Raw genomic sequence first — 13584 nt, forward strand, 5'->3', positions numbered from 1 at the left:
CCCAAAGATCCGAGTGTATGAGCTGAAGAAGAGAAGTGTATGTAGTGTCAGATATGGGAAATGGAAATTTATGTATTTTGCCTTGACAGCAAGCTTTACAAAAATTAGAATGAGTTTTATTAGGTATGGAAAGATTACACAGAGATAGTACATTCTTAACAATTTTTGTTGCACGGTGACCAAGCCTGCTATGCCACAAATGAAAATCTGAATGTGAAACAACAAAAGTAGAATTACATGATGAAACAGAAGGCTGAATAGATGACACAGATGAATAAGATGATGTTGTAGAGAATGACAAGAATGGTGCTGAAACTATAGATGAAATGGGTTGAGAGAAAAGCATTGTGGAAGGGGGGAATGCATAGAGGCCATTACTGAGATGACCTTGCATCAAAACCTCCTTGGAAACCTGATCTTTCATAAGACAATAATCGGGATAGAATTCAAATAATGCATTGAGATTAGTGCCCAAAAATACACATTTTTTTATTTTAGCAGTCAAAATAAATTAAATTTTAATTAATATTTTCATCGAATTAATATGATTAAATTTATAAATGAAAATATTTAATTTTAATTTATTTTGTAGGATTTAATTAGTATTTTTGGCACTTGGAAACAAAGAAAAAAATAAATAAATAAAATTGAAGAAAGAAAAGGAAATGTGGCATTTTTGAAGTGAAGAAGCCCACAATTAGGCCCAAATGCCCCAGGCCCGCCTGGTATCCTTTCACCCCAATGTGCCACGTGGCGCGCCTCTGAAGCGTTAGCTGTTCGCGCTCAGTCTTCTTCAGCCAACCGCCTGACACCATATGAACCTCCCAGCTGCCGTTTTGTCTCCCTCTTCCTTCAACCCAGCCAACCCGTGCCTCCCCAGCAGACCCAACTTTCTCAGCTGCCCAGCACCCCAACGAAGGCCCCACTCCCCTCAGCTTCCTCGAGCAGGCCCTGGCGACCCACGACCCAAAGCCAGCTCCTCCAGCAACCACAGCTCAGCCTCCTTCAGCCTTCCTCAGCATCCCAGCGGCCCAAAGACCCCAGCGGCCCATCACCTTACCCAACCTCTCCAGCGTAGCCCAACGCAAGCCCAACAACAGCGCAGTCCGAAGCAGCCTTCTCCCTTCAGCTCCCCCTGTTGACGTGGCACCTCCCCATTGGCTGGGAATGGGTCAAAACCCTCATCTGCCACCAACCACTTTCAATCCATGTTTTTTGGGTATTGGGCCTTGCAAAATTGCTATTTTGAGCTTTAAAGTTCATACTTTGTGGTATTTTAGAAAAAGAGCATATTGACCATACACCAATATAACTAGGTTAATATTTATAATAAGATTTGATTTTTCAAAATCATATTTTATTATCAATATTTCAGATTTATTTTGTAAACCCCATTTTCTTGTTTAATTTCTTTTTAGTCCATTTCTCCCTCTATAAATACAGACTCTCATTTCATATTTACTATGTAATTTTTAGGTAGCAAAACTCTACCAAATTTTAGTCTCATTTCTCATATTTTCTCTCTAGAATTTCATGAGAATGTCTAGCATAATAGGCTAACCTTCTTAGGAAGGTTAGGATGATCCTATATGCACTATGATTTTGTTTGGTATTTTTTATTCACGTTGTGCTTAAAGTTTATATTTCTGAGTGATTTATTTTCTTTCATATCTATTTCTTCATCTTGATATCTATATTTATGTTTACTAATAGTATATAGATTTTGTCAAGCACTTTCTATGTATTATCAAATTCGTGAAAATAATATAGATAATATTTTTATCATTTTCTCTATATCATTCATATATATTCAATTTTGCTAAAATCTATATAGAATTAGTCATGCTCTTTCTATGTATTTTATAAATAGTAAAAGTAATATTTGTGTTAGGTTTTATGTCCAATATTTTATTGCATTATTGCCAATTGTATAATGTCATTTTTAGATTTCTCATAAGATTTATCTCATCTTTCCATGGTAAAGAATAATAATCACTTGAATACCTTTTTGTGAAACATATTTGTGTCTCAATGCTTGTTATCCCTAAAATCAGAAGTGAATGACATGGCAGGCATTAATTACACGTGGCTGACACCTGGCAGAATATGTGTTCGACTATCGACCAGGAAGACATCCAGTATCATGCGATCGGTTTCTTCATACGACCAGCCTGGTCGTACGCACATTATACGCGGAGGAAATCTTAGGCAGTTATGATGGAATCCGAAATTATCTCCCATGATTTCCTGAGTATCCGATTATTTAGGAAAGAATATCTGTAACAAATCAATGTAAATCTTCCCTGAGCTTATAAATAGAAAAAGAGGGCTCAGGGAAGAGGATCTGATCCCTTTTCTTTTGAGCAAAAAAGATCTTTTGAGATTAGAGAGAGATTACACGAGAATAATTGTATTTTCTTCTTCAGAGGTTAGTGAAACTCATTGAATCCTAGTTCTTTGATCACCCATTTAAATCTCATTTCAATAACAATTCAAGTGGACGTAGGTTATTACCAGATCCTGGGGCCGAACCACTATAAAATCTTGTGTTCTTATTATTTTCGTCATCACACTCATTTCAACATATTCAGCCACGTCAAGTGTATTTTGACTCCGTGTCAGTTGGCCAAAATCTGGGTCAACAATGCTAAATCTTCCAAATGAATAGTTGGGATGTGAAATACTCATTTGTGTAATTTTTGTGAATCAAAGATCCAAATAAATAAGTATGCATATTGGTGACTCTTGATCCTTCCTACTTGTTACCTATTGTTACATCACACTTTAGTCTATCTTTATTTCTAATCTTTAAATCTTAAAAACAACAAAAATATTACTTGTTCTATTTTCCTCACATTATTTATCTCTTAACTTCATTTATTGATTAACTTTATTTCTTTGCCTCCTTGTGGAATCGACCGCCCAATCTATACTACAACCACCGCTTAGTGGATGCACGTTTTGGGGGTTAAACACATTGTTATCTTTAGCAAATTGAGAGACTGAAATGAGATTTTTGGTGATATGAGGCACATGAAGAACATTATTTAGAACAAACAATTCGGGAGATAAATGGGATTGAAAAACTGTCTTACCAACAATAGATACCATCAAACCAGTACCATCACCCACATGGAGCTTGTCTGAACTATTGTACTCTTATTTTTGTATCAGATTCGATTCATCACTGGTGCAATGATTTGTAGCTCCAGAGTTTACGTACCAAGATGGGTCATTGATCATATCAGTAGTAGCTACCATAGCATACATGTGTGACTGTTGTTTGTCAACGGGAACAACTCCAAAACTAGGAAATTCGAGGTTGAATCGCATATAACATTTGGAGGCGAAGTGACCCTGCTTAGAACACAACTGAAAAATTGGGCGAGGAGTACCTGCGTTGGGAAATCCTCCACGAGTAGAGCCTCCAGACTGATGAGACATGTTGGAGTTGTTGGAGAATTGACCCCTACCACCAGTAGCATAAGGATTCCAATAGCCACGACCTGTGTTATTGGCATTGTTGCTGCGACCAGAACTGGCAAAAGGATTGAGAAAGTGAGTATTAGAGAGCTGATTGGGATAAGCAATGCGCTTCTTGAATTCTTGAGATTGAGTGAGGTTAGCCATTGCTAGGGAAGAATCCAGTTCTTGATTGTGTTTCTCCAAGCGATTTTCTTGAGCTAGAAGCAACGATTCAATCTCAACAACAGTATATGCTTGAGTGTGAGATTGAATCAAAATGATAAAGACATCATAATCAGGCGGCAAACCATTGAAGATGGCGTTAATATGTTCTTTAGGGGTTATAAATTGACCAATGGACTCAAGTTTATCAACAAGAGTTTTAACACGAAGGAGATAATCATTCAAAGCAAGAGAACCTTTCTTGATATTTTTCAATTGAGTTTGATACTGATCTACCTTAGCCGTGGTCTGAGAAGTGTAGTACTTATCAAGAATTGTCCACACTTGAGCAGAATTCTTGCCACTGCCAACACAAGTGACGATCCCCTCAGTCATCGACAAAAGCAACCAGAAGTATAACAATTGATCATGTTGCTCCCATTTGGTGAATTTAGGGTTGATCTTCTTCACAGATCTATCAACTTCAGTAAGAAATTTCTCAAGAGGTTGGTAGTTTGGATCGATGTAGTCATGGAGAGAATGACCTCGAATAGTAGCGTAGACCTAAGGACGCCATAGGAGAAAGTTGTGGAAATCAAGCTTGACGGAGAGATTGTGGGAGAACACCGCCAGAGAGAACGACGAAGCTGAGGATCCAGTTGGATTCGCCATAGATGAACAGAGAAAAAACTTGAGGAAGAAGACGAGTGAGATTCAATCGATCAGAGTGGGCAGAAACGATTTGGGAGAGAAAAAATTGTGGAACGAAGAGAGAATCAGTTAGGTTCTGAAACCATGTAAACAATACTGAGTTGTGATGTGAATAATCTAATTCTCATTAGATAATCAATAGAGTACAGTGTATTTATACACAATATTGTTAGGAATTAGCTATACAAATTTGTTAGAGAGAGTTGCACAAATAACAAGAATAATAGAAATCCAACTAATCCTAATAGGGTGAAAGAGTTTTCCAATTTAACTTTACCAACAAACCAACCTATATACCATATTTTTCTTTTTCATTCGATCCAACCAAACATCATCTCAGAAGTATTTCGATATTTCATTTCCGTACCAAAGTGATATAATGTATTTCTCAAAACCAATTGCAATGTGTCTTTCCCTAAAATAAAACTGTGATGTGGCCAAAATTTAATAGCACTTTCATATTAAATGACATTTTAAAGCTGGACAACATGATTTGTGCCTTAATTTGCTTGATAAAACTACATAATTTGTCTCAAATGAAGAATGGAAGTGATATTTATTTGACTGAAATGTACAAATTATTTTATTATTAGTATAAATTATCCTCAAAATAATAATAATAATAATAATAATCTGTTCATGTCCCTTGGCACAAACTAAATCTGTGCCTACATTCAGAGAGCTACACTTTAGAGACTAATTGCTTATTTTGGCCAAAAAGCTTTTCATTCCAATTCAATTGATAAAATATAATTTCAAGGATACAAACTCTTTCGAATCCGTAGGATATAATCTTTTGATCTTAAAGGGTGACCACAATCAATCACAAAAACTATAATATTAAATTATTAGAAGCAATTTTTGGCAGAAATACATATATATATATATATATTTATATCAATTTGCTAAAATGACCATGTTTTTAGATTTATTAACTTTTAAATAGTATTTTTGCATGGATGGCCAATTACGCTTGGCATAATTAACACTTAAGCGTACGTTATGTGTAACTCATGAGTGCGACTGATTATTTTAAGAAAATAAACAATATTTATTTACTAAAATAGTCATTTTTAAGAAAATAAACAATATTTATTTACTAAAATAGTCATTTCAAAAGAAAAAAGACCCTATTTATTAGTACAAATGAAACTAAATGAATAAATCTTACCAAAACTTGATAATTAATTACAAGAATATAATATTTTAAGACTAAGGGCAAGACTATTTTTTCCATCACAAAAATTCAAATCAAATTGTCAAGACAACCCTATAATTACGCTTTCACTATTTTAAGTTTATGCAAAACTTTGTGACCAAGTAAAACTCGCAACACAAAATCAAAAAGGTCACTTTAAGAACCAAATCACCACAATCACTTTTTATCTATAGTACCATCACTGTTAATAATTCTTTGCTCAATTTTGAGCAAAATAAATTATTCGAGAGTACCCTTTTTAGCAAAAAATAAAAAAGAAAAAATCAATATATTATTCTTATATTAAAAGACCAAAATGAAGCTATATAAATATATATATTTATATTTATACTTTAATTGTTGTAAAAGAGACAAAACTGAGTGAAAGCACCGGCTTTTGTTGGCATGGCATGGCTTGAGTAAGGAGATAAGAATCTGTCTTCTCTAATAGTAATAAGCCTCTTTGTCTTCATTGATCTTTAGCTTTCTTCAGAGTTGGAATCTCACTATAACTATAGAGTGTTGCTATTCGCAACTTAAGGTGTTCAACACCACATGAGATGACATTCTATAATTGGTTAGTGATATCACATAATATTTATTAAATTCAAATATGTGGGATCCGATATTTTATTGCACCAATATCGATACGTCACCTTCTTGTAGTGTTGGGCACCAGTAGTGTACCTTAGGCCATCTCCAATCCATAACATCATGTTGCATCAACACCAAAACTAAGGAATCTTAGCATCATATTTTTTTTCATTCCAATCACAACACCAAAAATTACACCAAAAAAATATATTCTTTATTATTTTATCTTATTTATAAAATAATATACATATATATTTATTATTAAATACTAATATAAAAAGCAAAGTAGTACTGCTTTTTGTTTTTGCCGTTGTTATAGTACCCCACCATATTTGGTGGGGTACTCTAGCTTGATAGTATAATGGTAGGATAAATGAAGTTGGGTTGTATTTGATTTTGTGCCTTTTTAGCACTATATTTGTCGTTTTGCAGTCCGGTTGTACTTAGCAATTCTCAAAACTATACTAGTGGCCCATCTAAGAGATTATATTGTTCCAACTACACTTTACTCTCTTCAAACGTTTTTCTCTTTACAAATGAAATATATAATCTTATAATTACTCTCTCTTTAACCATTTTCTCAAGGACTCGTTTGGTCATCCTCCCAAATAATGATTAGTTATTAGTACCTGGACTATGAACAATAATGATTAGAAGCGATATATTCATATTATTTGTGCATATATATATATATATATATATTTTTTGTTTGGTTGAAAAAATAAAATTGTTAAAATTTTAATTAGGGTAAACTAAGTTTAGGGATTAGTATTTATATTTATACATTTTAAAAGAATTTTTTTAATAGAGATCGAGCAAGTTTTGACTAAATGGAGTTTTGAAGTTGCACTTGATTTTGGTTAGGTTAATTCAATCATAATTTTTTAATTACAAATAACAAAAAAAAATACTCTAATTATATGAGAATGAAGAAAGTGATGATCGTTTTAACCATAGAATAGCTTTCATTTCTTTAGAATTGAGTCTAGAAAAACAATTAATGTCATTTAAATGCATCCAAAAATGGTATTTTTGTAAAAAACAAAGTGATAATTTATTTAGTTTAATGTGTTATCTTTCATTATCATATAATGAGTCATATATACTATCACGTGTCTTTATCAATGTACTTTAAACACGAAAGGAAACGGACTAAATACCCATTTATAACACAATAAAAGCAGAAAATTTCGCAACTTATATGGCCAAATAAATATAAATTACCTTCCCATTCCGGCATTGCCTTCTTCAATCCTAGTTTAAAGAGTAAAAAACAATTTAGAAAACAAGCAAAATAAAACAGAAAAAAAAAGAGGAATAAAATATTCTCATTTTTAATATATAGTTCAAATGAGTTGGTAAAATTTGTATACACTTGTACAAAAAGCTGAAACTAAAGGCTCATCACATCTTACTAATACTTGTTCAAAATTATCTGGCACATTATCCTCTATCCATTTAAATACTTAAAAAATGAAAAGAACAGAAAAATCTAAAGAGAAGTTGAAACAACATTCATTCTACCATACAAGCTATGTAAAAAGAAAATACAGGGAATCAACAATGGAAAGAAGGACAAAATCACTAACACCATATGGTAAAATACATATAATTCTCAACCTTAAACCTCAATTTTACAATACTTTAAACCTCCAATATATATTACACCAATTTTAACCCACAAAAGGGTATACCATCCTTAAACTTAAACCTCAATTTTCAACTTTATGTACGATGTTTTGTTTTTCACCACCTCAAAACACCAATTTCAATATCTACAAGAATTTATTTTCAATGCTTTTTTTACATCAAGACACCAATTTCAACCACCAAACTTTCTCATATTTATATAAAAATAAAATAAAGCCCATAATAATGGACCCCACAAAAAGTGTATTCAACCCACCTAAGACTCTCTCTCTCTCATGCTCTTACTCACTCACTCCCTCTTCTCTTTTAGTCCCTTTTGCACTCTCCCCACTTTATCTTAGCAAAACCCATGTGATTCTCACTGACACTTTCTAGTCTCTGAGAGTCTCCCTATATCTGCTGCTCTCATACGCAGCAGCAAACCCAAAAACTTCCCTCCAAATCCAACTCTTCACTTCTATTCCCCGTGACGCCCTCTCTCCCATTCCACACAATATATAAACCCAACAAACCATATCAAAAAAACACAATCCAACCCCTTCTCATTTCCCATCTCTTAAAAAAAAAAAAAAAACCGCACAAACTGCACCGCAAACATGATCGCAACCACTCGAATCACTCGTCTTGCGGTTGCCATTCTCGTCTTAGCAGCCTCAAATTTCACGCCTCCATCCAATGCGCACGACTACCAAGACGCGCTGTCGAAAGCCGTCTTGTTTTTCGAGGGGCAGCGGTCGGGCGTGCTGCCACAGTTCCAGCGCATGACGTGGCGGGACAACTCGGGGCTGAGCGACGGTTGGACTTACAACGTCGATTTGACGGGTGGCTACTACGACGCAGGCGACAACATCAAGTTTGGTTTCCCAATGTCGTTCACCACCACAATGCTGGCGTGGAGCGTCATCGAGTTTGGCGACTCTATGCCTCCCGCCGAGCTACGCAATTCCATGGTGGCTATTCGATGGGCCTCGGACTACTTGCTCAAAACCGTCTCACAGCTCCCTAACCGAATTTTTGTGCAGGTAATAAATAATATTAATATTAATAATAATAAAGATAATATTATGATTAAATAAATGGATAAATATTACTTTTGTGGCGGTAATTAATTAGAGTTAGTGGGTTTTTTTCTTTCTTTTGTTGAACAAACCCGTGAACTGGTTGGGAGAGTGGAAAGAGAAATGTGGCTATGTGGACGAGTGGTAGTGTTTAGTGTTAGAGTCCATTGGGTTGTCGGATAATTGACCTCTTTTGGCCCCCACATCTTAAGATTGATCATGATCATGATCATCATTAATATTTCATTTTCATCTGATTTTCTTTTTCTTTTTGAGTGAGTTTTTTCCTCTGGTAACTGATAATTTAATTAAATATAATGCATGGATTTTCTTTAGAGAGCTAAGCGAAGAGCTTTGAGAAAAGAAGAATCTACACATTTTTCTGTGCCTTTAAGGGATGGTCTGAAACTCCCTTGTTATAATCCCAATAAAATTTTGTGTCGTCTTACATAACAAAGTTCCAAAGCAATCCTATTTCGATAATCATATTTGATTAAACTATGCATTATTTCACGGTCTATTGTATGTACGTATTATGTATGTATGTATTGTATGGGATGAATTGTTTTATTCGCTTTCAGAATATGGTGATGGTAGTTACGATTATAAAAGCTTAACGTATATATATATATATATATAATTGTAATATATATATGTATGTATGTATGTCATTAGACCTATTTATATATGGTTAGGTCAGATTTGTAAATTTTTGAACCATATTAAGTGGTGCATGAGTAGATGATTAGGGTCAGCCGTCCTATATAATACACTTTCACAAACAAGTTGTAAATTTACATTATTGCTTCCCTTTTGGGTTGTTATGTTTTCAACTTCATTTTAACCCGAGTTAGTAACAATTCACTTATAAAATAACAATTTTTCCAATATATATATATATATATAATAGCTATATTTAATGAGTGAACCTAATACTATTGTCTCCTTTTTGTGTACAAGTCTAATTAATCATGTGTATGGTGGACCATGTCCGATGTCTCAAATCCGTGAGTAGTTTGCGTGGACCATAGTCCATACTTGTGTATATGTGAAGTTCCCAAATGTCAAATTCACTATTACTTGCCATAAAAAGACCTTAGTCTCCTCATAATGACCCAAATTAGAAACAAACTTCCAAGGGTACTAAAGGTATATATAATAATAATAAATTTTACATGACATGTAGGTTGGTGACCCCATAATTGATCACAACTGCTGGGAAAGACCGGAAGATATGGACACAGCCCGGACGGTGTACGCCGTCGACGCGCCCAAGCCTGCCTCGGATGTCGCCGGCGAGACCGCGGCGGCTCTGGCGGCGTGTTCGATGGCGTTTAGGGCTTATGACCCCAGTTACTCGGAGACACTCATAAGAAATGCTGTGAAGGCCTTTGAGTATGCTGATACTAATAGAGGAGCTTATAGTGATAACTCTGATATTAGGGATGGCGTGTGCCCTTTTTATTGTGACTTTAGTGGTTATCAGGCAAGTTCACCTATCTAATTCTAAATTACTCATCATTTTTTTTACTCTAGAAAAATATACAATATTCATGATAAGAAAATAATATTAATTAATAATGTTATTTGAGTAATAATGATCAAATAATCGTTACAAAAATTTATAGGTCTATATCTCCAACACAATAAATTCTGACCGGTTTAAAAATTAATGATATAGTAGTTACAACTTTTGATTTTAACATGCCAATATAATAAATTGTAGTGTTGGCAATTTTGGTGCACATGTAGTGATAACTACCAATAATGGGTTTTTATTTATTTGTTTTTAAGGAATTGAAGTAAAATATTTAATTGGAAATTACCAAAGAGTATATATTATATACGTATATATTTGCTCTAATATATTTTTTATATGATAATTATTATCAGGATGAATTATTGTGGGGGGCAGCATGGCTAAGGAGGGCGACTCAAGATGGTTCATTCTTAGATTACATACAAAACAATGGAAAAACTCTTGGTGCTGAAGATAACATCAATGAATTTGGGTGGGACAATAAACATGCTGGCCTAAATGTTCTAGTTTCGAAGGTCAGCCACACCTTATTTATTTTGTTATTTTTTTTTCATACATATAAATGTAGGGCAACAACTATACATAAATTTAAATAGAGACATTTTTAATAATTAAAATTAAAGTACGAACAATATTTTTTTAGGTAGAACTACTACAATAATTTCAGAGAATTTTTTTTTCTTCTCCTTATTATATATTTCCTAACTAACTTTTAATAAATTTCAAACAAAGCCTACAAATTGTCCATTTATTCTTGATAAAAATACGTACCCTTAAATTTGTTGTTTTTTAATTTTGTACTTGTATTTAATAATCAATACCACAAGAACCATGAATTATGAACCACAATTTTTTAGTACATTAATATTTGAGTTTAGAGATAAGACTCTTTAATTAATTAATATTATTGTCACGCATACAAAAATGTACAATATTTTTCCAAACGAATTAGTTAAGACATAAATAACATAGAATATTGTACAAATTGATCTATTTTTTTTAGGAAGTACTAGAAGGCAACATGTACAATCTTGAATCGTACAAAGCCTCGGCAGACAGCTTCATGTGCACCTTAGTTCCGGAGTCATCATCCTCTCACATTGAGTACACACCCGGTGGCCTCATATACAAGCCCGGAGGCAGCAATTTGCAACACTCAACCACAATCACATTTCTCATGCTTGTCTATGCCAACTACTTGGCCAAAACATCCCAAACCCTAAATTGCGGTAACATAAATGTTAGCCCAACTTGGCTACGCCAACAAGCCAAAAAACAAGTGGATTACATTTTAGGTGACAACCCTATGGGCATGTCCTACATGGTAGGGTACGGGGACCGCTACCCTAAACGAATCCACCACCGCGGCTCATCCTTGCCCTCGGTTAAGGACCATCCTCAGGTCATCGCCTGCAAGGAGGGCTCGACTTACTTCAATTCGTCCGATCCAAACCCTAATGTGCTGGTCGGAACCATAGTAGGGGGTCCGGGGAATGATGATGTGTACGAGGACGATCGCGCTGATTTTAGGAAGTCGGAGCCTACAACTTATATCAATGCGCCATTTGTTGGGGCCCTTGCATATTTTGCTGCTAATCCAAACCCCTAATTTTTTTTGGCGCCAAGATATTGCGGTTGGTGGTGGTCAAAATTAAGCATACAACTAATTTTTGTGTATAGTACCAATAACTTCATACACTTGAAGATAGGGAGAAGATAAATGTCTCTCATCTTGGTTGGAGCAAGAGAGAAGAGGCCTTGTTAATTGTTGAAATTACACCCCTATATATATGTATTTATAGATTTCTCGGTCACAAAAACTTGTGACATTTTCATTGATGAAAAAATCCCCATCCGGGACAACTCAGTGGCTCTGAGTTTTTTTATTTCAATTTTTTTTGGGGGTCTATATATCATAGACGAATAATGAAGAGCTTTCTAATGTAAAATCCAGCATGATGTGGCCAGTTTGTTGGTTTTGTAATTATGGAATATATATAAGAATTATCAACTATTGTTATCACCATTTTTCATTTTGGGAAATTGGGAGAAATGTGATCTCTTACATTATTCATTTGCGAAAATACCTATGCTCATAACTTTTATAATATTTTTCATAATAATCGAACAAAAAAAACATAAATAGTAGTTTTGAAAATCTTTTACTTTCCAACTGAACCCTGTTTTTTTTTTCTTCTATTTAATTAACATCATCACAAAAAATTTGGCCAAATAAATAAAATCACAAGGCAAATGCACGTGCATCACAAAATAAAAAATAAATCAATAAGCTAAATTATGTTTACGGTGACATAAATTAAATTTTCAGATTGTGTTTATGTATTTAATTTATTATAAATGTACTGATGAGGGTTCTTGGTTTCAGATGGGTTAAATTGATCTATATTTTATATACTTTGCAAATTCTCTTTGTTCTGACTCTCGTGAAATCACGGGTCTTGTTTTTTTGTTTTTTTGAAAAGAGACAATGAAATTGCTTCTGAGCTTAATCTTCAAGGAATTTTGTTTCATATATGATTTGTTTATTTCTTAATTAATTATAATAAAGTGTCTAGAGACATATTAAAGAGAGAATAATCATAATATTCTTCTTAATTTCGAATAACATAAACTTTTTTATTAAAATTTCAGCTGATGAATTACATTTAACCCCACATATATGCCACATGTGGACTTGGTGAAGCAAATCAAATATATTCGGAATAAGAAATGGTTTGTACCCCAAAATTTGATTAATACACTACAATTTTATTAAAAATTAATATATAATATATATTTTTATCAACTTATATTTACATTTTTCTAATTTTTTTCTTTTTCATATTCTAAAAAATACATATAAATAATATATATTTTGAATATTTTTAAAAAATACAAATTTAAAGAAAAAAATACAAAAATAAGAGTTTATTTTTCTAAAAAAATTATATATTATCTAAAAAAATATGAAAACAAGGTAAAATAAAATGATTGAAATTAATAAAAAAAAGAATTTAAAGATTATCAAAAAAAATATTAAGAAAAAGTGTTAGAAATAATTTTAAAAATTATTATTTTTAATTAATAGGATGCCTATATATATTTTTGATGTGTAAATATAATGTCCCATAAGAAATTTATTTTAAAATTACTAATATACCCTTCAAAATAATAATTATTGAATCAACCAGTATAAATACATACAA

The 13584-nt window shown here is 33.2% G+C and overlaps 1 protein-coding gene across 1 annotated transcript; it reads left to right on the plus strand.

Moving 5' to 3' along the window:
* The first annotated feature begins 8111 nt into the window (after nucleotides 1-8111).
* Nucleotides 8112-12404, plus strand: LOC133781827 (endoglucanase 24-like). Its single transcript, XM_062220915.1, has 4 exons — nucleotides 8112-8802; nucleotides 10025-10324; nucleotides 10732-10893; nucleotides 11382-12404. Exons 1-4 carry the CDS (start codon nucleotides 8377-8379, stop codon nucleotides 11985-11987), a joined length of 1494 nt encoding a protein of 497 aa, XP_062076899.1. The 5' UTR covers nucleotides 8112-8376; the 3' UTR covers nucleotides 11988-12404.
* The last annotated feature ends 1180 nt before the right edge of the window (nucleotides 12405-13584 follow it).

Source organism: Humulus lupulus, chromosome 6 (assembly GCF_963169125.1).
Source record: "Humulus lupulus chromosome 6, drHumLupu1.1, whole genome shotgun sequence".
In the NCBI taxonomy this organism is placed as follows: Eukaryota; Viridiplantae; Streptophyta; class Magnoliopsida; order Rosales; family Cannabaceae; genus Humulus; species Humulus lupulus.